The sequence below is a fragment of the Dendrobates tinctorius genome, unplaced genomic scaffold (genome assembly GCF_039654945.1).
Source record: "Dendrobates tinctorius isolate UK_male_01 unplaced genomic scaffold, ASM3965494v1 ptg000201l, whole genome shotgun sequence".
Classification (NCBI taxonomy): Eukaryota; Metazoa; Chordata; class Amphibia; order Anura; family Dendrobatidae; genus Dendrobates; species Dendrobates tinctorius.
In genome coordinates, this window is record NW_027361868.1 from 10,637,162 (window position 1) to 10,664,784 (window position 27,623).

The 27,623-nt window shown below is 46.3% G+C and overlaps 2 protein-coding genes across 3 annotated transcripts in view; both read right to left on the bottom strand.

Annotated features, from left to right (window-relative positions):
* KCNH1 (potassium voltage-gated channel subfamily H member 1) overlaps nt 1-27,623 on the bottom strand; it is a 386,099-nt gene that overhangs the window by 284,910 nt on the left and 73,566 nt on the right. For both annotated transcript variants that reach the window (XM_073553403.1, XM_073553402.1), the window contains 3 exons: nt 21,203-21,309; nt 17,634-17,762; nt 5,480-5,598 (listed from right to left, as the gene is read on the bottom strand). In XM_073553403.1, the coding sequence (XP_073409504.1) occupies nt 5,480-5,598; nt 17,634-17,762; nt 21,203-21,309 (355 nt within the window). The remainder of the gene's footprint in view (nt 1-5,479; nt 5,599-17,633; nt 17,763-21,202; nt 21,310-27,623) is intronic.
* LOC141056930 (uncharacterized) lies at nt 24,126-26,250 on the bottom strand. Its single transcript, XM_073553401.1, has 3 exons — nt 25,986-26,250; nt 25,635-25,791; nt 24,126-25,522 (listed from the first exon to the last, which is right to left on the bottom strand). Exons 1-3 carry the CDS (start codon nt 26,098-26,100, stop codon nt 24,334-24,336), a joined length of 1,461 nt encoding a protein of 486 aa, XP_073409502.1. The 5' UTR covers nt 26,101-26,250; the 3' UTR covers nt 24,126-24,333.

Here is a 27,623-nt window from a genome sequence, read left to right on the forward strand (position 1 = left end):
AATCATTAGACAGATTTTGGGCATCATTTCACTAAAAAAAGGCAGATCAAGAATCTTTGAATTTGTGCCAATTTCATAAAAAATCTTGTGCCATTTTAATGAATTTGGTGCAAACCTATAAAGAAAGACGAGACAAAAAAAAACAAAAAACGAATGACGACTCGCCTTTCTGTGAGCCCACTCTGCATCACCTTATAAATACAGTAAATTGAAGACAACGTTCTGAACGCAGAATGGCGTATAGGGATTTCCCGGGAGGAGAAAATACCTGAAAACCCCAAGATCCCTCTAATGTATATAGTGTAATTCACTTTTGATCAAAGGCAATTTATTCTATAATTCATTCTGTATATATGGCGGTAAATCCCATTAGTGATTCATCTAGTGAACATATATTCTTATTCTGCTTGTTTGATTCATCTAATATGAGATCATTGATTCATCTAATCTCTAAGGAGCTTTATATGTCCCCCGTATAGGGATATATGACATACTCCATGCATTCCATCACATCTGATACTAACGACCCCGACTAGGGGGGCTCAATAATGATCAATAAAAGCTCATGTACAACAATGAATGGGCTTCAGGGAATAAACATCAATATCTCATTGATCTATATAATGGGGGAATCTATAGGGCAAGGGGGCATTAACTCTGCGCAGGAAGTGATAAATGATATCTTGATAATATGCGAGTTCTAGTGTCTCCATAATACAAATAGATGTAATGCATAATAGACGTGCATTATAGAAACCACTCCCTCGCACCTTTTTCTAAGCAAATTCTATTAAAGGGGTTTTCTGCTGCATGCCCTTTTGGGCTAGAAAGGATCCTAAAAGATGATATGCTGATTGCAGATTGCCCCTGTGCTGAGCTCTTCAGTGATCCAGCAAAGAAACTTTGCAACAAGTGTTCAATACCCCTGCAGCGCCTCCAGAGGTGAAATCAAGCATTACACAGTTCCAATTCAATGAAATAGGCTGTCTGTATGTATAAAGCATGGATGTTCTATGTCCTCCAGATAAAAACGCTCTTTCAATTTACTGTCCGCTAATATGCAAATACAATGCATTATGTTTGTAAAGTTTACTAAGTGTTAGTGACTTTTAGGTTTGCTATTATTATGCTTTGCTTATATAGCGCCATCATATTCCATAGCACTTTGCAGACATTATCATCACTGTCCCCATTAGGGCTCACAATCTAGATTCCCTATCAGTATGTCTTTAGAGTGTGGTAGAAAACCGGAGAACTTGGAGGAAACCCACACAAACACGGGAGAACATACAAACTCCTTGGAGATGTTGTCCTTGGCGGGATTTGAACCCAGGACCGCAGCAGTGCTACCCACTGAGCAATTCAATTTGCACTATCCTGGTCCGTTGTCCAATCCGGACCTCTGTGGCAGCCGGTCTTCAATATTGCAACTGGCATCCAGGCATCCTCTAGCATTTACTAGACCCTGCGACGTCATGACATTAGTAAGTGACAAAATTGCCCAGGATGCAAAGTGTAAAAGTTAAGACTATCTGCCATGTAGGCCCCATATCAACGGGCCTGGCTGGAAGTCTAATGTGAATAGGGGCTTCCCAACTTTCTCGCAATGGATGATGTCGAGGAAGATAATGATCTGGCATATCCAATTTTTGACCACTGATACTTTTGCTCTTGGCGAGATAAGTCTCTGCTGGAGGAGTCTGGCAGCAGCTTTTTCATAGAGAACACAAGCACCTGTGTATGGTAGAATAGAGTGAGACAGCCCCAGCTGAAGTGTATGGTGTGGGGCTAAAGAGGTTGTCCACTTGGGATAGGTCATCAATGCTAAAGTGATGGACAACCTCTTTAAGTAATAAATATTTGCAGTGGGGAGCAGGTGATGAACCCCCACCAATCAAATATTGATGGTCTAATTATTACATCATCTCAAATGAGAACGCATAAAAAAGTTATAAGATCTAACAAAATAATAAATAGTAAAAAATATAATCATTAAAGCAGATTATAATAAAGGAGTTGTCCGTCCCCAAAGCTGATAATCATATAAAATAAAAGCAGTAACACCTTACCAATCCTCTTACCCGCTCCCTTGTTGATGCTGCCTGTTCCCCTGCTGACCTCTGTTGTTCATGTGCCAGCAATGCCGCATTTATACATGACCACTGCAGCCAATCACCGCCATCAGGTCATCGCTATAACAGGTGATTGGCTGCAGCAGTCACTCACAAGCCAACATGCCACATCATCATTGGAGCATAGTGAATAGAGACTGGCGGGGGGACCAGGGAAACATCAGCTTGGAAGCAGCAGTGGATTTTTAAGGTTAGTATTATTACTTTTGTTATTTATTTTTTCTAGTACGGGTTTGGAATAGCTTCTATAAGCCATGTTCACACGTTGCACATTTGGTGCTGATTTTACATATGTAAAGTCTGCAGTGTCTTACAGAACCGGCAAAGTGGATGAGTTATAACTTATATCCATTCATATGCTGAGTTTTCTTGTTTTGGCTTTTGTTGCTGTTTTTAACTCTCCTGCATTCCAATTTCTATTGCGGATATGCAACTTGTTGGTGAAGATTTTATTAATTTGTTCCAATGGGGACCCTAATTCCGCAGGTGAAGCCTTCAGCCTGGCACTGCTTTGTAGGGTTTTTATTTTTGGGGTGCATTTGTATATTGCTCTATCACCCTGCATACTGCATATCACTGCTACAACTCCAGGCTAGTGATTAATCACGGGGGGCTGAAATATCTCATGTACTAACAACCCTCTCCGCCCTCTCGTCTGCGCGTCCCTCTGTATTTCCCTGCCCCCAAATTCATTATATAGTGACTGGTACGGTCTCTGGGATGAGGGGCCATTAATAATCCTCCGGTTATCTTGATTGCGGAAGGCGTCTTGTAGTATGTGCAGCCGCCCGGTGAAGTGTTTGGAGATCGCGCTGTCTACAATGCAAATGAACCCTAATCGCAAACTACTGAAACAAAGAAGAACAAGTAAAGACGGTGCGGAGAAGAGCGCTCCGATCCCCGGGTCGTGGAGGCTGCCTTCATTACCGCCGTGTTCCAGTACATCTATATCGCTGCCTCCTGACAGTCATACGCTGTGCCTCACCTTAAATTAAAATCCAGAGCATAGAGCTGCACCCAGCGGAGCGTTCCCCAGAAAATACCAGATGAAATTGAAATGTTTACGCTTGTATAGTCATTTCTATTAATCTGGGTTGATATACATTCATCTGAATTACTGCCTTATTTTCATAAAAAGCTTCATGAGGTTTGATGTCTGTTTTTTGCAATTACTTCTATTCTCTGTAAAATATCAATTTTAGTGCACATTTTCTTAGAAGTCAGCATTGTGACAATCTTTTAGGAATTGTATAGAATTGACAACTTAGTTTTGCAGACATGTCCCTACACTATCAGCACTGATTGGTCAGTGTCAGAGACAACTGGGACACGTCTTATTGACAAGGTGAATGGTAACCAGTTGTTAATTCATTCACACATTTCCAGGAGGAATCGAGTCTATATTTCTACTGTAAGTGGGGACAGGTCTATATTTCTCTATAGTAAGTGGGGACAGGTCTATATTTCTCTATAGTAAGTAGGGGCGGTCTTTATCTTTCTACAGTAAGCGGGGGCGGGTCTTTATCTTTCTACAGTAAGCGGGGGCAGGTCTTTTTCTCCACAGTAAGTGGGGGCAGGATTTTATTTGTCAACAGTAAGTAGGAGTGGGTGTTTCTAGCTCTATAGTAAGTCAGGGTAGGTTTTTATCGTTCTACAGTAAGTGGGGAGTGGGTCTTTTTGTTTCTACAGTAAGTGAGAGCAGTTCTTTCTCTCTCTACAGTAAGTGGGGGAAGGTATTTTTCTCTCTACAGTAAGTGGAAGCGGATCTTTATTTTTCTACAGTAAGTTGGGGCAGGTCTTTATTTCTTTACAGTAAGTGGGGGTGGGTTTTTATCTCTTTACAGTAAGTGGGGGTGGGCCTATTCACTCAACAGTAAGTGTGGGCAGGTCTTTATCTCTACAGTAAATGGGGGCAGGTCTTTGTTTTTCTATAGTAAGTGCTTCTATCTCTATACTAAGTAGTGGCAGGTATTTATCTCTCTACAATAAGTAAGGGCAGGTCTTTATCTCTACAGTAAGTGTGGCAAGTGTATCTGCTCTATAGTAAGTGGGAGACGGTCTTTATCTCTCTACAGTAAGTGGGGGGACGGTCTTTATCTCTACAGTAAGTGTGGCAAGTGTATCTGCTCTATAGTAAGTGGGAGACGGTCTTTATCTCTCTACAGTAAGTGGGGGGACGGTCTTTATCTCTACAGTAAGTGGAGGCCTGTCTTTATTTCTCTACAGTAAGTGGGGGACAGTCTTTATCTCTCTACAGTAAGTGGGGGTCGGTCTTTATCTCTCTACAGTAAGTGGGGGATGGCCTTTATCTCTCTACAGTAAGTGGGGGACAGTCTTTATCTCTACAGTAAATGGGGGCAGGTCTTTGTTTTTCTATAGTAAGTGCTTCTATCTCTATACTAAGTAGTGGCAGGTATTTATCTCTCTACAATAAGTAAGGGCAGGTCTTTATCTCTACAGTAAGTGTGGCAAGTGTATCTGCTCTATAGTAAGTGGGAGACGGTCTTTATCTCTCTACAGTAAGTGGAGGCCGGTCTTTATCTCTACTGTAAGTGTGGCAAGTGTATCTGCTCTATAGTAAGTGGGAGACGGTCTTTATCTCTACAGTAAGTGGAGGCCGGTCTTTATTTCTCTACAGTAAGTGGGGGACAGTCTTTATCTCTCTACAGTAAGTGGGGGTCGGTCTTTATCTCTCTACAGTAAGTGGGGGATGGCCTTTATCTCTCTACAGTGGGGGGCCGGTCTTTATCTCTACAGGAAGTGGGGGCCGGTCTTTATCTCTCCACAGTGGGGGGCTGGTCTTTTATGCTCTGCTTCTGCTTTACCATCTATCAAATTACATATAGGCAGAAAAAAGTGGCGGGCTTACAGTTCAGGAAAGCTATTGTGTGCTGGTGGCAGGAAAGAAAGTACCAGCACCTATAATATGCTGTCAGAATACTGATGAAGAGGAGCCACCCACTGCAAAGAGTGGTAAGTTACAGAGTATGAAAATTGGGACATTTCCCAGTCATTAAAGGCTATATGCACATGAACTGTCTTTTCTGCATTTTTTCTGCGCTCTCTTCAGTAAAAACGCTGCATTCAAAAAGCCCATTTTTCAGCATTTTTCTTAGTTTTTCATGGGGTTTTTACAGCATTTTTCGAGTGCATACTACATGATTACATGTGTGCTTTGTCTACAGTAGGTTTTTTCACTTTCTCATTACTTTCTATGGGTTAAAAAATGCTGCAAAAAAGCTGGAAGAATTGACACGTCACAGATTTCAAAAACACGTCCTCCAGCTGGCTGCAAACTGAGAATGGTATAATATATCTCTATGTGTACGTGATGAGCAGCACATTACCTCTGCGAGCCGGGAATGCTTATGTACATTCTCCCCTTTATGGACGGTGGGAGCCAACTGCTGTAGGACCCCTCTGCTGCTGGTGAGAGCTCTTGTTAGGCGGGCTAGCTTCCCCCAACCTGCAAAAGTGACAAATACCATCATATATAACAATTCACTAACACCAATGAAGACAAACTGGTCCGAGTCCTATTGTGGCAGGTGGAGAGAGGGCAATAAGTTGCCCAGACTGGTATGTTACCTAGTAAGTCTGTACATGGCGCTTCATATTATGCAACAAATACAGCAATGGCCAAAATGTATCAAAATCACAATATGTGAATGAGGGCAAAGCCGACCCGTCCTTTACATTGTGGCTCTGAGATGTAAGCAATCAATAATTTAGTGCTGAGAAGACAAAGTGAGAAACGTCGCCCGGCCGGACGGCAGCGTCAGCACTGAGTAAGCACCGCCAGGGAAATCAGTAAATGGATGTGAGCGTGGTGTTCTAGGTGATGATGAGGGTTATACTAGAGAAGGACTGAGTTATTCATGAAGCAGAAATTTACTGATCTAATTAAAGCCAACCCAGCACCATCATCCTGGACCCCTACCCCATAGAGATCTGGAACTCCACCCCATAGAGATCTGGACCCCCACCCCATAGAGATCTGGACCCCCAACACAGAGATCTGGACCCCACCCCATAGAGATCTGGACCACCACCCATTGGGATTTTGCCCCCCACCCCATAGAGATCTGGACCCCCACCCCATAGAGATCCTAATACATGCTTAATGAGATCTTCAAGAGGCCGAATCACATATCGGGAGTCTAGTGGCAAAAAATGGTCTCCAGGCAAATTGTGACCATCCTCGAAATACATTGTCAGGACACTGACCACTGACTGTCCAGCCATAATACCAGGCATCTTTTCTGAACAGCTGTCACCTCTTTGTCACAGGTCTGCTGCATCTAATGAAACATCTGTCCCCAAATACAAGAAAGTCATTAAATACACAAAGAACTGCTCACAAAAGGACACATCTGCTACAGAGATGCAACCAATCTGTCAGGAACACCGCACTGCACTTGCTCACTGAGCCAGTGCGCGTGTCCTGAGTACAAAGACTGTGCACAAAGATAACTGCGGAGCGGGGTCTCAGTGGTGACGATGCATGCTCCAAGCTCACAGGACCTGGAGCACGTGACTGCTAGGGACGTGGCCTCAGCTCCACAGAGCCAGGAGCTGCAGGGAAACTCCTAGAAAGGTAACTACAGGGCAATGTTACCAAGGGGCATAGACAGAGACAGAAACCAAATCAAGCCGGGTCAAAGCAAGAGATAGCAATACAGTACCAAAGGGTTAGACAGAATGGATAGTCAGGACGTAGCAGTAGATCTGAAAACCAGAACGGGCAATAGGGACAAACTGTAACGGAGTAACGATAGCCAAGCCAGGAGGTCAGAACCAGAAAAGACAATAGTACCAAAATGAGAGACGGAGTACAGAGTGAGGGAACTGACCGGGTCATACACGGGAAGCAAACAAGCAATGCAGAATACATGCACACCAGGGGTCAGACACACCAGAACAACAGTATAGCTGACAGAGAACCCTGGTAAAGAGTGAGTATAAATACCCCTCCCAAATCCAGAAAGAGGCCACGAACACTTAACCCTGTGAGTGCAGGGCAAGAACCCTGTTCAAACCATGACAGTACCCCCCTCTTAACGGGGGGCCACTGGATCCCCAGGCTTGTCTGGGTATCTGGCGTGGAAAGCCCACACCAGATGATCGGCATGCACCGAACTGGCCGGAACCCATGACCGATCCTCCAGAGAGTACCCCTTCCAGTGTATCAGATACTGGAGTCTCCGGCGCACCCACCGGGAGTCGACAATGCACCCTACTTCTTACTCCAGCTGCCCCTCTACCAGCAGTGGCGGAGCATTTGATGAGGGATCCTCTCTCACCGTCCCCACAGGCTTTAACAGGGACCTGTGGAAGACATCAGAAATTTTAAAGGAGGTGGGCAGCTGCAGTCGGTAGGCTACTGGGTTAACAACCTCCACAACTTTGTATGGGCCAATAAACTTGGGGCCCAGCTTTATAGATGGTATCTTAAGCTTGATATTGCGGGTGGATAGCCACACCTTCTCCCCTACTGCCAATGCTGGACCTGACCCCCTCCTCCTGTCAGCAAACCACTTATAGTTTTCCTGGGCCTTGGAAATATTCCTCTGAACCTCCCTCCAAGGGATTCTAAGACGTTGTGTCGCAGTCTCAGCTCCAGGACAACCTGAATCCATGCGGGAAAATGTGGGTTAAACCCATAGTTGATCTGAAAGGGAGACTTCCCAGTAGATTGACTCACACGACCGTTGAATGCAAACTCTGCCATGGGCAATACCTCACACCAGTCCTCCTGCCTGGAAGAGTCCAAGCATCTCAGAATCTGCTCCAGTGATTGGTTCGTGCGCTCCGTCTGTCCATTCGACTCTGGGTGGTAGGCAGAGGAGAAGGACAACGAAATCTCCAGCTTTTTGCAAAAAGCCCTCCAGAACCTGGCTACAAACTGTACCCCTCTGTCTGACACCACATTCATAGGCACTCCATGCAACCGAATTATATGCTGCATAAATAAGCGGGCCAGGGTTTCAGCAGATGGTAACGCGGGGAGAGGTACAAAGTGGGCTTGTTTTGAAAATCTATCCACCACCACCCATATCACTGAGTTTCCCCTGGAAGGAGGAAGATTTGTGATAAAATCCATGGACAAATGTGTCCATGGTCTATCCGGAATTGGCAAAGGCACCAACTCCCCGGCCGGCCGAACCTGAGAACTTTTAGAATGAGCGCACACCCCACATGCAGTCACAAACTTTTTAATATCTGTTACCATAGAGGGCCACCAGAAACCCCTCGCAATTGCCCCCCGGGTAGCTGCAATCCCAGGGTGAGCACTCAACATAGCATCGTGAAATTCCTGCATAAGTCCGAGACGGAAACGTTCCGGTACAAACAATTTACCCGGGGGGTTTACCACTCGGAGCCCAAGCCTGGGCCTCCAAAATCTCTCTCTGTAACTCAGATGAGATTTCGGCCACCACTACTCCTGGCTGAAGAATGGAGGAGGGAGGTTCTGGAGGGGACACTGAATCAAAGCTTTGGGATAAGGCATCAGCCTTGATGTTTTTAGATCCCGGGCGGAATGTGATGGTAAACTGAAATCGAGAAAAAAAAGTGCCCACTGAGCCTGTCTGGGGTTCAATCTCTTGGCAGACTCGATATAGACCAAATTTTTGTGATCAGTGATGACTGTAATGGGATGAATAGCCCCCTCCAGGAAATGCCTCCATTCTTCAACAGCCAACTTTACCGCCAACAACACTCTATTGACGACATCATAATTTCTCTCGGCAGAGGAAAATTTTTTTAGAGAAGGCGCAAGGCCTCAGATTAGTAAGGATAGGAGGGCCCTGAGACAAAACTGCCCCCACCCCTACTTCCGAGGCGTCAACCTCCACGATAAAAGGTCTTGATGGGTCGGGTTGTACCAATACAGGGGCTGAAGAAAAGTACTTTTTTAATGTTAAGAAAGAATTTTTTGCAGCTACAGACCAATTTTTTACATCAGCTCCCTTGAGAGTGAGGTCCGTTAGAGGCTTTACCACCTGCGAGAAGCCCTTAATAAATTTCCTATACAAGTTAGCAAAGCCTAAAAATCGCTGCAACCCTTTCAAGTCATGAGGCTGAACCCAATCTGTAACAGCCTGGACCTTCTTAGGATCCATGCGGAACCCCTCCCCTGACACAATCAACTCCAGAAAGGATACTTCTTGCATGAAAAATGAGCATTTTTCCAACTTGGCATACAAATGATTCTCCCTCAGTCTTAGGAGAACCATCCGCAAATGGTGCAAGTGAGATTGACTGTCCACCGAGTACACCAGAATGTCATCCAAATAGATGACCACAAAACGACCAATTAAATCAGAGAAAATTACATTAATAAAATTCTGAAAAACAGCAGGAGCGTTGGTGAGACCAAAGGGCATAACCAAGCTTTAGAACAGCCCTTCAGTCGTCAGGAATGCTGTTTTCCATTCGTCCCCTTCCCGAACTCTTATAAGATTGTATGCCCCACGTAAATCCAGTTTAGAGAACCACTTGGCCCCTGTGAGTTGGTTACATAGATCAGGAATTAGGGGGAGAGGGTATGTATTTTTCACAGTAATTTTGTTTAATTCCCGAAACTCGAGGCACAGCCGCAAACCACCATCTTTTTTCTTAACAAAAAAGAAGCCCGCCGCCACAGGAGAACCAGGAGGCCTAATATGCCCTTTGCAGAGACTCTCGGTAATGTACTCCTTCATGCCTAGACGTTCGGGCCTGGACAAATTGAACAGGCGAGCCTTGGGTAACTTGGCTCCAGGGACTAGATTAATGGCACAATCAAAGGGTCTATGTGGTGGTAGCGCCTTAGCCTCACTTTCAGAAAATACATGTCACGGGGGCTTAGTTCAACTAAGTCTGAAATACCCAGGGCCCCTGTGGTGTCCCTTTTACTAGGGGAAACCCTGTCTGACCCTCAACCCAGGGTTTTTGCTGAAGGTGCAAATGCCTGAGCCTCCGACCTTTCCTTATCTCCTGCTCAGCCCTGCACTTAACCCTCCACCCTCCACCCAGTGAGGAGTCACACCACCAAAGCTCCCACACAAATAATGACAGACAGGGAGAACTTAAACTGCACTGCGCCGCACACACACAGGAATAAACAGTAATGTGAACAGGGCACAACTAAACACAAATATGGGAAGGAGAAAGGATAACGACGGATCATACGACACCAGATATGAATCTCTCTCTCTTGAACACCTCCACTCCAGACCGGAACCACTTGGTATGAAACACAAGCTATAATCGGCGACGCCCATATGCCAGTATGACTATTTAAAGACCGTGGGCGTGACTAACCTTCCAACCTGGTCTCCAGCAGGATTAACCCCCGAGAGCCTGAAGATCAAACCGGCTCCACTGAGGCTATAGTGGCTGGAGGTGGAACTACCTCTGCCTGCCGGATGCTGTGGTGTGAACAGCGTCCGACATGACAGTACCCCGTCTTCTACGAGGGACCCCAGGGCCCTCAAGACTCATAGGACCCGGCTTGTCCGGATGACGACGGTGAAAAGAACTGACCAGCCGATCCGCATGTATGTCTGAGGCTGGAACCCAAGACCTCTCCTCTGGACCATACCCCCGCCAGTGCACCAAATACTGAAGAGTACGGCGTACTACTCGAGAGTCCACCACCTTGGCGACCTCGAACTCTAACTCGCCATCCACCATGACTGGAGGTGGCATCGGCGTCGTGTCCACCAAGCCTACCACCTTTTTCAATAAAGCCCTGTGAAAAACGTTATGTATTCTGTACACCGCAGGAAGTTCCAACCGATAAGCCACTGGGTTAATGATGGCAGAAATCCTAAAAGGCCCAATAAACCTTGGACCCAGTTTTAAAGATGGGATTTTGAGTTTTATGTTCTTCGTAGCTAACCACACCCATTCACCCACACACAGGTCCGGACCTGGCACGCGTCTACTGTCAGCCACCCGTTTGTACCTGGCACTCATGCTCAACAAACGCTGTTTCACCCGCCTCCAGACTGATGACAATTGGGCTCCTAGCTGATCCTCCTCCGGGACACCCCCGGAGTCACCCTGACGTAAGGTACAAAACTGAGGATGTTGACCGTACACACAAAAGAATGGAGACTCTCCTGATGACTCTTGGCGGTGATTATTTAATGCGAATTCGGCCAGAGGAAGGAAAGTAGACCACTCCTCCTGGTTGTCGGACACAAAGCATCGTAAATACTGTTCTAGATTTTGGTTCATGCGCTCAGTTTGTCCATTAGACTGTGGATGAAACGCCGATGAATGTGACAACTTGATCCCCAACCTAGAGCAAAAAGCTTTCCAAAACCTCGCCACAAATTGCGTACCCCTATCAGATACTATGTCAGACGGTACTCCGTGGAGTCTGACCACCTCCTTCACAAATACCTGAGCCAACGTCTTAGCATTGGGCAAAGAGGACAACGCCACAAAATGCGCCATCTTTGAAAAACGGTCAACCACCACCAGGATGACCGTGTTCCCTGCCGAGGCTGGCAAGTCAGTGATAAAATCCATGGAGATTTCTGTCCATGGCCTATTGGGTACCCCCAGAGGCTGTAGCGTGCCAGCAGGACGGGTTCGGGGTGACTTAGCCCTAGCGCACGTGATGCAAGCTGCCACGTACGAGACCACGTCCTGCCGGATTTTGGGCCACCAGAAACGACGCGATACCAGCTCTAAGGTGCCCTTCACCCCTGGGTGACCAGCCAGTACCGAATCGTGGTGTTCCTTCAACACCTTAGGCCGAAGATGCAGGGGTACAAATGATTTGTTGGCGGGAAGTCCTGGTGGTACCTCCTCTTGGGCCTCGGCAATCTCCGCCTCTACCTCAGTCGTGAGAGCCGAGACCACTACCCCTTTCTGGAGGATGGGTACCGGCTCTTCCCGAGGTTCTCCCCCTGGAAAACACCTAGACAAAGCATCCGCCTTGGTGTTTTTAGCCCCGGGACGGTACGTCACAAGAAAATTGAAACGAGTAAAAAACAATGCCCAGTGAGCCTGCCTAGGAGACAGACGCTTGGCCGACTCCAGGTAGAGCAGATTCTTATGGTCGGTGATAACTGTGACCTGGTGAGCCGCCCCCTCCAAGAAGTGTCGCCATTCCTCAAAAGCCAGTTTGATGGCCAACAACTCCCTGTTGCCGATATCATAATTCCGTTCGGCCGGCGACAGCTTCTTGGAGAAGTAGGCGCATGGATGCATCTCGCTCAAGGACAAGCCTTGAGACAGTACTGCCCCCACTCCCACCTCCGACGCATCAACCTCTACCACAAAAGGTTTAGACACGTCTGGTTGCACCAGAATGGGGGCTGAAGCAAAACTATTCTTCAGACGCTCAAATGCACGTATAGCCACCTCAGGCCAGTTCGCCAGATCGGCACCCTTCTTTGTCATGTCCGTGAGCGGTTTGGCGACAGTCGAAAAGTGTTTTATAAATTTCCTATAATAATTCGCAAACCCAAGGAACCGCTGGAGTGCTTTCAGACTCTCCGGCCTCTCCCATTGCAACACCGCTTGCACCTTAGCGGTGTCCATTTTAAAACCGGCTGCGGACACAATATATCCCAAAAAGGGCAACTCCTGGACAAAAAATAAACATTTTTCCAGCTTAGCATAGAGCTGGTTCTCCCGGAGCAACTGTAACACCTGCCTAACATGCTCCAAATGAGTGTCCCGATCGCTAGAATAAATGAGGATATCATCCAGGTATACAATCACAAATCTCCCCAGGACATGAGCAAATACATCATTAATAAAATGTTGGAAAACGGCAGGCGCGGTGGTCAACCCAAACGGCATAACCAGACTCTCAAAATGACCCTCAGGAGTGTTAAACGCCGTCTTCCACTCATCCCCCTGATGGACCCTTATGAGGTTATACGCCCCCCTGAGGTCCAGCTTGGAAAACCATTTCGCCCCCGCTACCTGGTTGAACAAATCCGGGATCAACGGCATTGGGTAGGGATCACGGATAGTAATCTGGTTTAACTCTCGGAAATCCAGACACAGGCGTAACCCCCCATCTTTCTTCTTAATGAAGAAAAACCCCGCGGCTACAGGCGAGGACGAAGGCCGGATGTGACCTTTGCTCAGACTCTCCGCGATGTAGTCTTTCAGAGCTTGTCTCTCAGGACCAGAAATATTAAACATCCTGGCCTTAGGTAATTTGGCCCCGGGTTTTAACCTAATAGCACAGTCATAGGCTCTATGTGGAGGCAGTTCTGAGCAACCCTTCTCAGAGAAAACATCCGCGAAATCCTGCAAAGCCTCCGGCAGGCTGGGCGTCACGGCGGACACACATGTGGCCAAGCAATTGTCTTGGCAGAAACCACTCCATTGTACTATGTCCTGAGTTTTCCAATCAATTACCGGGTTGTGCCTGGACAGCCATGGAAAACCCAGGACCATTTGAGCTGGAAGATTACGGAGGACCCTACATGTAACCGACTCAGAATGTAGGACCCCAATGTGGAGTTTCACCTCTGCCACAAACTCAGTAATCTCCCCTTGAGGGAGGGGAACAGCATTAATGGTCACCACCTGTATGGGGTGAGGAAGTTTTTCGATCTTAAACCCGGCGGTGTGTGCAAACTCCTCATCTATGAGATTGGTGGCGGAACCGCTATCCACAAACACTGATATAGGTAGCTCTCTGCCGGCGATAATAACCTTGGCAGGGAGCATACATTGAGATACCATCATGGAGGATATGCATACGCTCAGTTGGGTCTCCTCCATACCCTCTGAGCTTAACAGTTTTCCGCCGGTGTGACCCTCTTAGGTAGTACCGGGCAAACGTTAACATAATGACCTCCTTTACCACAGTAGAAACATGCTCCGGGCTTCCGGAATCCCGGAGCGCGAGGCTGAACCTGTGCCACGCCAGCAATCTGCATAGGTTCAGGGGAGTCATCTACTTCAACCACACCTGCACCTCTGTTTTCCCCCAGAGGTAGCGTCTCCTGTGCCCCCTGACGAAAACGGCGATCAATACGTATCACCAAACTCATGGCAGACTCCAATGATGCCGGAGTCTCATACATCAGGAGGGCTTGTTTCACCCTCCCTGATACCCCATGAATAAACTGGCTCCGCAGTGCTGGGTCATTCCACTGTGTGTCTACAGCCCAGCGGCGAAATTCCGAACAATAGTCTTCTGCCAAGCGCTCCCCCTGGCGGAGGGCGCGGATTTTAGATTCCGCTAGAGCCAGTCGGTCAGGGTCATCGTAAATGAGCCCGAGGGCAGAAAAAACATTATCGACAGAATGAAATGTAGCAGAGTCAGCTGGTAAGGAAAATGCCCATGCTTGGGGGTCACCACTCAGTAATGACAACACCAGCCCTACTCGCTGGGCCTCATTACCTGAGGATATTGGCCGCATGCGGAAGTATAATTTGCAGGCCTCCCGAAATACGACAAATTTGCTGCGATCGCCTGAAAATCGTTCTGGCAGCGGAAACTTCGGCTCTGCACCGATACCTGCAGATGCCGTTTGCACCTTTGCTACTACCAGGCCCTGCTGCTGAACTGCCCCTTTCAACTCGGAGACCTGTATGGACAGCGCCGCCAACTGGCGGGTTATGGAATCTAATGGATCCATGGACTCCTGAAAAAATGTGGGCCGATTATAATGTCACGGGGGGCTTAGTTCAACTAAGGCTGAAATACCCGGGGCCCCTGTGGTGTCCCTTTCACTAGGGGAAACCCTGTCTGACCCTCAACCCAGGGTTTTTGCTGAAGGTGCAAATGCCTGAGCCTCCGACCTTTCCTTATCTCCTGCTCAGCCCTGCACTTAACCCTCCACCCTCCACCCAGTGAGGAGTCACACCACCAAAGCTCCCACACAAATAATGACAGACAGGGAGAACTTAAACTGCACTGCGCCGCACACACACAGGAATAAACAGTAATGTGAACAGGGCACAACTAAACACAAATATGGGAAGGAGAAAGGATAACGACGGATCATACGACACCAGATATGAATCTCTCTCTCTTGAACACCTCCACTCCAGACCGGAACCACTTGGTATGAAACACAAGCTATAATCGGCGACGCCCATATGCCAGTATGACTATTTAAAGACCGTGGGCGTGACTAACCTTCCAACCTGGTCTCCAGCAGGATTAACCCCCGAGAGCCTGAAGATCAAACCGGCTCCACTGAGGCTATAGTGGCTGGAGGTGGAACTACCTTTGCCTGCCGGATGCTGTGGTGTGAACAGCGTCCGACATGACAATACATCTTCAAAATCTTTCAGGTACTCCGGAATACCTTCCAGATCGACAGACGACACTTACACAGATTTTACTGGGATGACAAGAGTTGTCAAGTTACAACATAGACCGTTAGCCATACAACCCCACTGAATGATCTCCCCGTGACCCAGTCAATAGTAGGATTGTGACGTAGAAGCCAAGACATACCCAGTACCAGTCCAGCCGGCAGATTATTTAGAACAAGACACCTTAATTTTTTCACGTGAGTGGAACCCACTTTCATCAAAAAGGTATCAGTCATGAAACAAATTCCCTCCTGGTTGATAGGAGAAGAATCAATTGCCACAATTTTAACAGGATCTTTTAACCTGACTGTCCCTATCTTATGAAAAGTCACAACTTTGGCATCGATCAGATTAATAGAAGAACCACAGTCAAAGGCGGTGGTCCCAACCGGACCGCCTGTAAATTCTAGTTCCACCAGAAGCAGAATTTTAGTAAGTGAGGAAACGGGTACCTGGGAGTCTGGGAAACCTCCTCGATTGTTACCCAGACTCAGTCGTTTTCCTGACGGCTTCACTGAAGAAAGGCAAGAAGGACAGTTCCTTCTCCAATGTCCAGCGGATCCACAGTAAAAGCACAATTGGTTGTTTCTTCGGTGTCTCCTCTCTTTTTCCTCCAATGACGTGGCACCAACCTCCATGGGCTCAGGACTAGATGCAGAGTCTCTCAGATTGGAGAATAAAGGGGTCTCCTGCAGCATGACACCTCTTGCCCGCAGCCTACGGTCCATGCGGACAGCCTGGATCATAGTGTCCTCCAAAGAATCCGGTGGAGGATGAAGGGCTAGGGCATCTTTCAAACGTTCGGACAGGCCTCTACAGAACAAACCCCGGAGGGCAGCATCATCCCAGGAGACCTCCGCTGCCCAGTGTCTGAACTCAGAGCAGAACCATTCAGCAGAGTGTCTCACCTGTGTCACACTCATCACCATATCCTCTGCCAGACACACTCTATCAGGCTCGTCATAGATGTGCCCCAGAGCCTCAAAGAACAAATTCACAGGCATACGTTCAGAAGCAGAGGAAGAGAGAGAGAAAGTCCATGCCTGTGGAGCCCCCCGAAGTAGGGAAATGACGACCCCCACCCTCTGGAACTCATCCCCGGACGAGCGGGGCCTCAGAGGAAAAAAAAAGCTTGCATCCTTCTCTGAACGACCTGAACTCCCTTTTATACCCTGAGAAAGGGTCTGGCAATTTGACCGGAGATTCAGGGGATGCCAATGACACATCTCTATCCCCAGCACTAGGAGCCCTTGCATCGACAGCCCCCTGCACAGTAATCACCAACTGTTGCTGGGTCTGGGCCATCGTGCGCTGTTCCACATTAAGTTTGTGGAACATTTGGGTCAGGTGCTTGACCTGATCAGCCAAAGCTTGTATGGGATCCATGAGGATAACACAATTTTTTTTTTTTTCTTCAGAGGAAAAAAAAACTGAAATGGTCAGCTGTAATGTCAGGAACACCGCACTGAACTTGCTCACTGAGCCAGTGCGCGTGTCCTGAGTACAAAGACTGTGCACAAAGATACCTGCGGAGCGGGGTCTCAGTGGTGACGATGCATGCTCCAAGCTCACAGGACCTGAAGCATGTGACTGCTGGGGGCGTGGCCTCAGAGCCACAGAGCCAGGAGCTGCAGGGAAACTCCTAGAAAGGTAACTACAGGACAATGTTACCAAGGGGCATAGACAGAGACAGAAACCAGATCAAGCCAGGTCAAAGCACGAGATAGCAATACAGTACCAAAGGGTTAGACAGAATGGATAGTCGGGACGTAGCAGTAGATCAGAAAACCAGAAAGGTCAATAGACCGTACAATAGGGACAAACTGTAACGGAGTAACGATAGCCAAGCCAGGAGGTCAGAACCAGAAAAGACAATAGTACCAAAGCGAGAGACGGAGTACAGAGTGAGGGAACTGACCGGGTCATACACGGGAAGCAAACAAGCAACGCAGAATACATGCACACCAGGGGTCAGACACACCCGAACAACAGTATAGCTGACAGAGAACCCTGGTAAAGAGTGAGTATAAATACCCCTCCCAGATCCAGAAAGAGGCCACGAACACTTAACCCTGTGAGTGCAGGGCAAGAACCCTGTTCAAACCATGACTCAATCAGGTTCCAAATTTGAAGAAATTCTGAAGAATTTGCACTTATCGCGCCGATCAATCTCTGAATTATACACGATGGATGTTACGTACGAACCTTTTGTTGAATCATCTTCAATCGGTTGTTTAAAAGCTGTGATGTCACTAAAGGTGCAAAGAAACAAAACCACTTTGTCCTGCTCGTTTCGGATGGGGGCGATCTTCACAAAGAACCACACCGGCGTCCCTGAAAACCAATATGTGAATTAGGGATCGGAATGATAACATAGTCACAGGTATGTAACAGTCACACAGGGTGCATCAGTGGCTCCTGCTGAACGGAGTTACATTTGGTGCTTTCCAAAACTTAAAAAGAATTGAGTCAAAGGTTTCAGATAGGACACTGTGAACAATTTTTTTTTACTTAAATACATGTATTTGTGGCTAAAAATCGCTATTGGGTTTCATTACAAATTTTGCACCATTTTGCTTTTACAGGCTCTTTGTCTCCTTGCACATTCAAGGTTGATGTGGTCATAAATCAGCTGAAAGGAGCTCGGAAAAGGACAGATAAGAGAGTTAAAAACTCCGCCCGGAAGATCCTGAGGATGAGCTCACTGATGAATTCTCCCTTAACTCATTAGACAACAAAAGGGTTATAGAAGGCAAAAAGTGCAACATTTTTTTATGAAACCCAATTGCAAAAATAATTTTTAGCTTCAAGTACATGGATTTCAGTTAAAAAAAAACAAAGGTGGACAATCACTTTAAGCTTAACTCCAGCAATTTCTGATATTGGAACAGTTCAAAATGTACCACATTTATTAAGAGGCATTGGTCATCAAAAAAAAAAAATATATATATATATCTCCTGGAACTTATCCAGTCGTGGCAGCGCAGTACCGCTTTGTGCAACCTGCAAGGAAAAAAATGGTTCTAAATTGCTCTAACTCTACAGATGTATCATTCCATAATCTGAGCTGAGTGCCACCTTTTTGCAATATTCTGCCGGGAGACAATTATGCTCTATGTATCTTTACATGGCCATCCAATGGTTGCAAAGTGAATCTTGTCATGCCGAGAGTTTTGCTCCCATATTCTAACAATGTATTTAATTTGTATTGTGAAAATCTGGAGACATGAAAGACAAGGTAAGATTGGACACATTTGTAGGAGAACAATTTTATTTATTTGTTTATTTTGCCCAATGCATTATCAAATCAAATATATTCAAAAGGTTCTTCCCATCTTCATAAATGTGGTATTGCCAGATCGAACTTGCAAATACAAACAATTTTGCAATTCACTGCTTATTCAAATTGTCAGTCGTTCTTGAGATATTAACACTTTTCTTTTGTTTACAGCTTGTTGCCTTGGACACTGACCACCGTTCCTGGACAGAAAAACATGTGTAGTGCTTACAACTTCTTTTCTATTGAGAGCTTATAAACTCTGGTCAGGATCGTAGGAGCGCGCTGTCACCTTCTAATCCTCGCCAGTATCAGCACAGTGCTTACAAGCTAGACAGCAGCGGTGGTCGGTCTCCTAGGCAACGAGCTTTCATCAAAAGAAAACTGTTAATATCTTAGCAACAGATGCAAATTTTAATAAGCGGTAAATTGCAAAAGTGCTTGTTTTTCGAAGCCTTGTCTGACAATATCCATCTGTGACGATGGGAAGTGCATTTTTAGAGGGTAAATAAAAAAAAGTAGCAATTTTAGGATCTTGCTGTAAAACATTGTAGCATTAAACCGGTAATTGGTGTAGGGTATGGGTCATGAAAGAATATTAGGGACCAGAAAAAAAATATTTTAAGGCTAGTTTCACACTAGCATTACTGGGCGCAGCGCAAAGCCGCCGCTAAGCTCCGCCCCCGGCCGTGCCCCCTCCGGTCAGCTCCTCCTCTGATCGCATGACGCTGCATGCGAATAGTGTACCCTATATTTAGTGTTGGGTGCGCTGGCATGATTTTGCCGGCGCTTGCGCCCTTTTGGTGCTGCGCCAAGTGCACAAAAATGTAACACGGTGCGTTTGGCGCACGTCGGCGCAGTGCCAAAAGGGCGCATTCGCCGTCAAAAGTGTACCAGCGCACGACCAGCATACCCAACAATAAATATAGGGTACGCTGTTCGCATGCAGCGTCATGCGATCAGAGGAGGAGCTGACCGGAGGGGTCGCGGAGCTTAGCGGCGGCCGTGCACTGCGCCCGATAACGCTAGTGTGAAACTAGCTTAAGGCTATGTGCACACGCTGTGGTTTTTGCTGCGGTTCTGCTGCGGTTTTGGCCGCAGCAGAACTGCAGCAGTTCTGCAGACAGTGTACAGTAGCATGTTATCCTATGGGATTTACATTCTGCTGTGCACATGCTGCGGATTTTTAACTGCGGAAAAGCTGCGGTTTTGAATCCGCAGAAAGAATTGACCTGTCAATTGTTTCTGCGGATTCTGCTGCGGTTTGCCACCTATTCCATTGTTCAGGTGGCAAACTGCAGGGCAAAACCGCAGGCCAAACCACAGGTAAAACCGCAGATTTACAGATGCCATGACCTTCCATTCCAAGAAAACGCTTTAAAAAGGGGTTCCCCCCTTTGGACAATCCCTACTTGTTAGAAAAATCCCTTAATGAGTCGATCAAAAAATGGATCCAAGCTGAGACCAACAGTGATCAGCAGTAATCTGAGGGAAAAACCTGGCAATCAGTGTTCAATCTCCTTACAGCACTCCCACAGGAGAAATGGGGCATTACATGTTGCCCATCTAATGCAGAACAGGGCAAGTATTCAAAAAAGATTGGCGCTCTTTATAATCATTTACCGCCGTGGGTAAAAGATGAGGATCCCCTCCCTCTCATTAACACAAAATATTCTAATTGAATATGCAAAAATGAGTTTTCTAAATTAAAGAACCCCTAAAAAATAAGGAAGATCGTTGATACAGCTCATCATCAAATATATACACTATGTGGATTAACCTGGGCAATCCACTCCATTCTGAGATATCAAGCAGCTTTGGTTGAAGTGCTGGAAAAGGGTTTTTCAAAAAAAAAAGCACAAAAAAAAATCTATTTTGTGTCTTATTTAAAAAATAACATAAAAATACTGATGCGTTTCAAGTCTGGCTGATTCTTTAGCGTAGATGAAATTATCTATTTATGAAACGAGTCAGGTTTTTTTTTTGATGCCCATGTGATTTTAATGAAGTCACAATAAAGAGGGGGTTTTTTTTGCTTTTAGTCCGCTGGATTGAAAAAAAAAACTTTTAATTTGAATTCCTTTAAATTCCAGAATTTGCAGAATTAGCCATTAACGCCACTGATTTTCGAGAATTCGGTCAGTACTATGAAGAGAAGAGGCAGCAGGTCGTGCACAGCGGCGGCCGTCTGCAGGAGAGAACACTGCGCGCGGTTATTGCTTCTCTCCCCTCAGTCGCACATTCGCCATGTGAATACAAATAGATTGGAATGAACGCGGCTTTCATCCAGAGGAAGATAATGAGCGGAGGTGATTTGGCAATTTACCAATCGCGCAGAACTCATTGTTCTTTAATGATCACTGCAGCACTGAATAAAGCATGCGAAATAAAACAATGCAAGAGTGTAATGTGTGGCGTAACGGCACAAAGGAGCGCGACAACAAGGCACTTCATCATGTGGGGTAAAAAGGTGCAAAGCAAAGAAGGCGCCACTTACTGTTCTTCTTATACATCAGGATCTCAAAGGAGTTCATCTCGTAATTCTCAAACGTCTGTCTGACTTTCTCAATGGTCTCTTTGTCTGTCAACTCTCCATACATAAAACTGAAAAGGAGGAACGCATATGGTGAAAATGTTCCATTTTTTAATTTATTTTACTCACTTATACAGCGCCATCATATTCCATGCATCATCATCGCTGTCCCCATCGGGGCTCACAATGTAGATTCCCTATCAGTATGTCTTTGGAGTGTGGGAGGAAACCGGAGAACCCAGAGGAAACCCACACAAACACGGGGAGAACATACAAACTCCCTTGTAGATGTTGTCCTTGGTTGGATTTGAACCCGGGACCCCAGATGTAGCAGATGTAGCCACTGAGCCACCGTGATACAGTTCCCAGCAGAGTGGATGGGATTTAGGGAAATCTGACGCCCGCTGCGCTTCCTTTTTTATTACTCAGTGTAAACTCTCACCTGCGGTTCATGTACATGTCAATTTCTCTCTGAGTTTTATGTGCAGATTTTCCCCATAGAATTGCATTAGATGCAGAACATCCACAGGTAAAAAAAAAAAGTGCGGTATATGCATTTTCTGTACTTTTCCATAGCAAAAAATACATTTTTTTTGGCAAAGCCAAATATCAGGAAGTATAAAAAGAAGTCGAAAACTGCAGCGTCAAAAACACAACAACAACACGAGTAACCTAGGTGCAGAAAATCCGCAACATCAAAAACTGAACAAGCGCGCGTCGTGGGAACGTGGCCTAAAGATGGATATCTAGAGAAAATATTATTAAAAGCATAATTGTTACTACACATAAATGTATTGATGTCTTATTTTTTAATGTTTTAATGGTTGATACTTATAGACAGAGTCCCCAAATCATCACTACAACCGTCCAGTGATGTTAGTCTTTATCAGTGTTTTTTACGGACTGTTTATATGGACCGACCGGCAGCACGATACGACTGTCGATTGGTAAACGTTCACAGAGCAGCAGTCGTTTAAATGCTGGTTTATACAGGCAGAACAAAGTAAATGAGTGTATATACTAAATCACTGAGTGCATATAGGCTGCCATATTTCTCAGCAGCAGGGCAAGTCCTGTTTACACGGGACAATGCGCTGCCGAGAACGATCAACGATTGTTTTGCTCATTCATGGGGTGATCGGCAGCCTGTTTACATGGTAAGATTACTCTTACAGTGTGAAGAGTACAATACTGTCTGCACCTGTAAAATCTGAGAGGTACAGGCGTTAAGGCCTAACGCAATCTACATCAAAGGGAATCTGTCAGCAGGCTTTTGTTATATAATCTGATGTAGAGGCAGAGACCCTGATTCCGGCAATGTGTCACTTAGTTTACTGGGTACAGCAGTTGTGCTAGAATCACAGTTTGTTTTCTCTGTGGATCTAGCAGAGCTGTGAATGCTGAGCCCTGTATAACCCCGCCCCCACCACTGATTGGCAGCTTTGTGTGTACACTGTATACTGACATTAGTCAGGGTGCACTTGGACTAGGACGGCACAAGAAAGCTAGTTAGATATCATGCTGATAAATTCTGATTTTATTGAAACGCAAACACACAGCTTAGTAAGTGATATATCGCTGGAATCATGGTCTCTCTACCTATGTTGTGTTGCTCTCAGATTACATAGCAAACCTGCTGATGGATTCCATTTAACTGTAGTGCAGAAACTGTTAAACTACATGATCAGAGATGTCACCTCTATTGTAGATCCTTAAATAATGATCTGCTCTATATTAATTTCAATAGGAGGTGTGAAAGCATTGCGGGAACGGTTCAGGGAGTGGTCGGACAAGAATCTATATAAAATGCTGGTATATCCTACTAATATGCCATAAATATCCCAGATGGGAACACCCTTGGGACTGGAGTTGAGAAAACCTAGCATACGCCATCTGTTCCTTATTTACAGGGACAGATGTAAGAACATAAAATGGACATTACAGTCTTAGGCTCTGTTCACACTAGGCGTTTTTTTTATGTTTTTTATTTATTGCAAATTTTCAGCTGCGTTTTACAGGACCAGCAAAGTCTGAGATGTCAGAAATCTCATGTCCACAGCTTGGTTTTTTCTTCATCAGTATTTTGTGCTTTCAATGGGTTTTTTTGCACAACAGAGCAGGTCACTTCTTTTAGGCTACTTTCACACATCAGGTTTTCGGCGTCGGGCGTGATCCGGCGTCGTGCCGGAATGCCGGATCCGGCAAATGTTTTGTAAAACCTGATGTGCCGGATCCGGTTTTCTGCCGGATCCGTCTTGTTCTTGACAGACAAAACCGGATCCGTCTCATCCGGTTCATCCGTTTTTCTATCCGTTTTTCGACGGATTACGCCGGATCTGGTTTTTAAAATTGACCCTTGTGGCCTTCCGAACGGGATTGGCTACTGGAAAACTATATATAGCATGTTCCTACAGCCCTTCTTTGACAGGTTGTAGAGGAGAAAGTGCAGGTTGGAGAGAAGAGCAAGTTACTGGCGAAGATGGATGTTGTGATTGGAAATATTACCACTAGAAGTTCTGTGACGGTTTCAGTAATGAGGGACAATTTTGCACTATACTTTATGTCACCTCAAGGCAGAGTACACTGGCAGGATGACAGAGTGTGAAAGATTTGTGCCCTAACCAAACTTGTGTACCTTCTGGACCAACAGTATATACCTTTGCCAACCAAAGTTGGCTATCTTGTCATGGTCTTACTATTTTTAGCTTTAGGCCACAGGTGTGTACCTGGTTGTGTTTTATGCAAAGTATTTCACCTTTTAACAAAAGTTGTGTACATTGTTAGGAAATCACCAACAATAAACACAACTTTTTAGGTGAAATACTTTGCTTCAAACACAACCAGGAACACAACTGTGGCAAAAAGCTAAAATTTACCCACAGTTATATACCTGGTTTTGAATACCTTTTTACCTTTTAAATACCCTGTATTTAACCTTTTTTTTAAACATATTTCGCCGCAGAAAGAAATGACAGACAACCAGAGTAAACAATAATTTAACTTTTATTTAAAATATTTTTTTTTGTGTAAACTGTTTTTAAAGTTAAAAAAACTTTTTTAATAAAGGTTTGAAACCAACCAAATGGGCATTTTTATTACAAAAAAAACATTATAACTCGGTGTAGTGTGGGGTGGAAATACTGCTGGAGGGGCTGCGGGACACTTCGACAATGGGAGTGTGGAGAGAGGACTGGGATCGTGGTGGGGAAGGAACAGTTAGAGGTGAAGGTGTGGAAAAAGCTACAGAATGGGTGGACATGTGGGAGGCAGAAGAGGTGGTGGGCGGTGGAGTGGAGGGTTGGGCAGGGACTGTAGGAGCAGATGATGTTGATGGAAAGTTGTATGGGGAAGGAGTTTGGTACGGGGAAGGAGTTTGGTACGGGGCAGGTTGCTGGAAGTGGGGAGATGTCTGGTACTGGGGAGGTTGCTGGTACTGGGAAGGTTGCTGGTACTGGTGAGGTTGCTGGTATGTAATAGGAGGGGGAGGATGGAAAGTGGCTGGAGGGGGTGCAGATGTAATAGGAGGGGGAGGATGGAAAGTGGCTGGAGGGGGTGCAGATGTAATAGGAGGGGGGAGGATGGAAAGTGGCTGGAGGGGGTGCAGATGTAATAGGAGGGGGAGGATGGAAAGTGGCTGGAGGGGGTGCAGATGTAATAGGAGGGGGAGGATGGAAAGTGGCTGGAGGGGGTGCAGGTGGAGGAACTACAGTGGTGGGAGGTGGAGGTTGGGAGGTAACCTGCTGTAGAGCACCGTGGCACGAATGCATTACATGCATCTGCTGGGTAGGAGATAGTGTTGCCATGCGCTCCACAACAGACCTGAAAAAGGTGTGGTTTGGCGAAGATCTTGCTTGTGAATGCATGGTTTGCAGAAGTGTCTTCACCTCCAGAATGCTGGAGTTGATCTGCTGAAAGCCTGCGGAGATTTGCTCTGACAAGACTTTTAGACAGTTCTGGAAAGATGCATTCAGATGCAAGAACTCTGGCGCATAAGTCTTTTCCTGACCCCTCTGCCGCTGCCGCCCAGTACCCGCAGGTGTACTAGAGGTGGCAGGGGCAGAAGGGTGGGGTAAAGGGAAAGCGATCTCCTCACCAGCAGCTTCATGTAATGTAGGCGGCCACGATGCTCCTGTGCTGGTGGATGGGACAGATGGGTCGAATGTGTGGGAAGGCTGGGAAGGTGCAGATGTACCGGGGCGGTCGAAGTGTCCCTCGGTGCCGGTCTCCTCAGGGATCGCCTCAGAAGGGTCCAATCGTGCAGGCTCCCGAGTGCTGCTCACCGTGCTGTGGAATAAAGAGAAAAAAAAACAATTAAAATACTGACATGGTATGGCCCTGGCTGAAAAAAAAAAGTTACATCTAACATTTTTTTTCACATGTGGTGTGTAATATTTACCTTCTGGTGACCATTGTTTCCCGGAGGAACGACAGGGCTTGTGCATACTTGTACTTGCTCCTGCGTCCTCCAGATCCACTCGGGGCCCGCATCTCTTTATTGAACTCCTTCTTGAAACGATCCCTCACAGACCGCCACCGATTCACAATTCTGTTCCCTGAAACGAGAAAGGAGTGGTTAGTATACAACATCAGTGTTTCACAAACTCCAGTCCTCATGGTCCCCAGGGGTCATGTTTTCAGGATTTCCATAGTAAATAGAAATCCTGAACACATGATCCGTGGGGACCACGAGGACTGGAGTTCGGGAAACACTGGTTTACATCAAGCAACCGGTACTGTATATACTTACGCTCTTTAATCTGGGCCCGAACATCGAGGTCCTCCCAGCGGCCCACAAGGAGAGAACAGATTTCCTCCCAGAGTCGTCGGGTAACGATAAGGTCAGCGTGGCGGCGGTCAGCCATATTCCAGAGCAGCTCTCTTTCTCTGACGAGATCGATGAGGTGGTCCACATCGAGTCCTCCATCCTCACCGTCAGAGTCGGGAGCACGCTGTGAAGGCTGTTAAAGAAAAAGACAAAAATAACATAATTAGCCTCCACAAAAGAAATGAAATAAAAAGTGCAAAAAAACAAAGCAAAAATATTTATACTTACACGCTGGTGACCGCCGCGTTGCTGTCGCCGACGACCCTGGGAGGCACTGCGAGGACCTCTTGGCCGAGCACCAGATTGGGAAGACTAGAGAAGAAAACAAAAAATGTTATGTCTTTGGATGTAGGCATTTGTTTGCTGTGTGTGGTCTGCAGAACATTGTTTTCTATGTGTTGTGTGTAGTGTGATGTTGTGTTTCTGTGTTTGATGCAAAAAACTTACCAATTGTGAGCCCACTCCAGGTGTCTGTCCACCCCTTCCTTCTTCTTCTGGGAGCTCCTCTTCATCTTGTGAATCCTGTTTTGAAATAAAAGGCAATGAATAGACATATATTACAGAGATGATGGATTTTGGAAATAAAAACTTACCGTCAAACGCTGACGATGCGAGGGAGGGCTCCCAGACGATGATGTGCTGTCTTCCTGGTGGACACACTCCATGCCTGTGGGTGGTGTTCCAGCTGCTGCCATTGCTGCTGCTGCTGCTGCATCTATTGGGCGGCTGTTGAATAACGAGAAACAAAGGGCCAATGAATATCTTGATATTCCATGGCCCTAGTTTGGAGGAATGGGGGATTTGATAATTACCGTCTCTCATCTGCTGCTGGCCTCCCCTCCTCAGCATGTTCCATTTGCTGCTCCATTTGGGGTGGTGGTGGTGCTGATGGTGCTGCAGTGGTCTCCTGCCTTCTCCTGCTGCGCTTGGTTGCTTTCTTGGGTGGCATGTTGGGTGTGGCTGTGGGTCCCACTGTCTTGCTTTTATATATGTCTTGTGGGCAGAGCTACTGAGCTTGCTCAGACCAAAAAAACGGATCCGGCCACCGGATCCGGCTTTCGCCGGATCAGGCGCATTGCGGCGATAATAGGCTTTCATTGTGTGAAAAAGCCGGACGCGCCGGATCCGGCGTGTCCGGCTTTTTCGCCGGAGACAAAAAACGTTACAGTAGCCGTTTTTTCCAGACGCCGGATCGCGACACATTGCCGGATCCGGCGAAAACCGGATGAAACGCATGGCCATCCGGCGCGATCCGGCGCAAATGCAAGTCAATGGGGGGGAAACCGGATCCGACATTGCATTTCGCCGGATCCGGTTTCTGTCAAAAGCGCCGGATCGCGCCTGACGGCGAAAACCTGATGTGTGAAAGAGGCCTTAGTGTTTTTCACCCATTGACAGTAATGGTAAAAAAAAACGCTGAAAATCCGCACCATAAAACGCAGGTGTCAGGTTTTGCAGCATTTTTTGTGCCAAAACCTGAATAAATAGAATAATTTTTTTTTGCACTAAACTTTATCAGCATGCACAAGAGACAAATGTAACATGACAAAATGCAGGGAA

Bases quoted from the DNA above. Each gene is read 5' to 3' on its own strand.
- LOC141056930 (XM_073553401.1), bottom strand. From the start codon at position 26,100: ATGGCTGACCGCCGCCACGCTGACCTTATCGTTACCCGACGACTCTGG. The intron at 25,792-25,985 runs GTAAGTATATAC...TTCTCGTTTCAG, and splicing joins TCGGGCCCAGATTAAAGAGC to GGAACAGAATTGTGAATCGG. The intron at 25,523-25,634 runs GTAAATATTACA...TTTATTCCACAG, and splicing joins GAAACAATGGTCACCAGAAG to CACGGTGAGCAGCACTCGGG.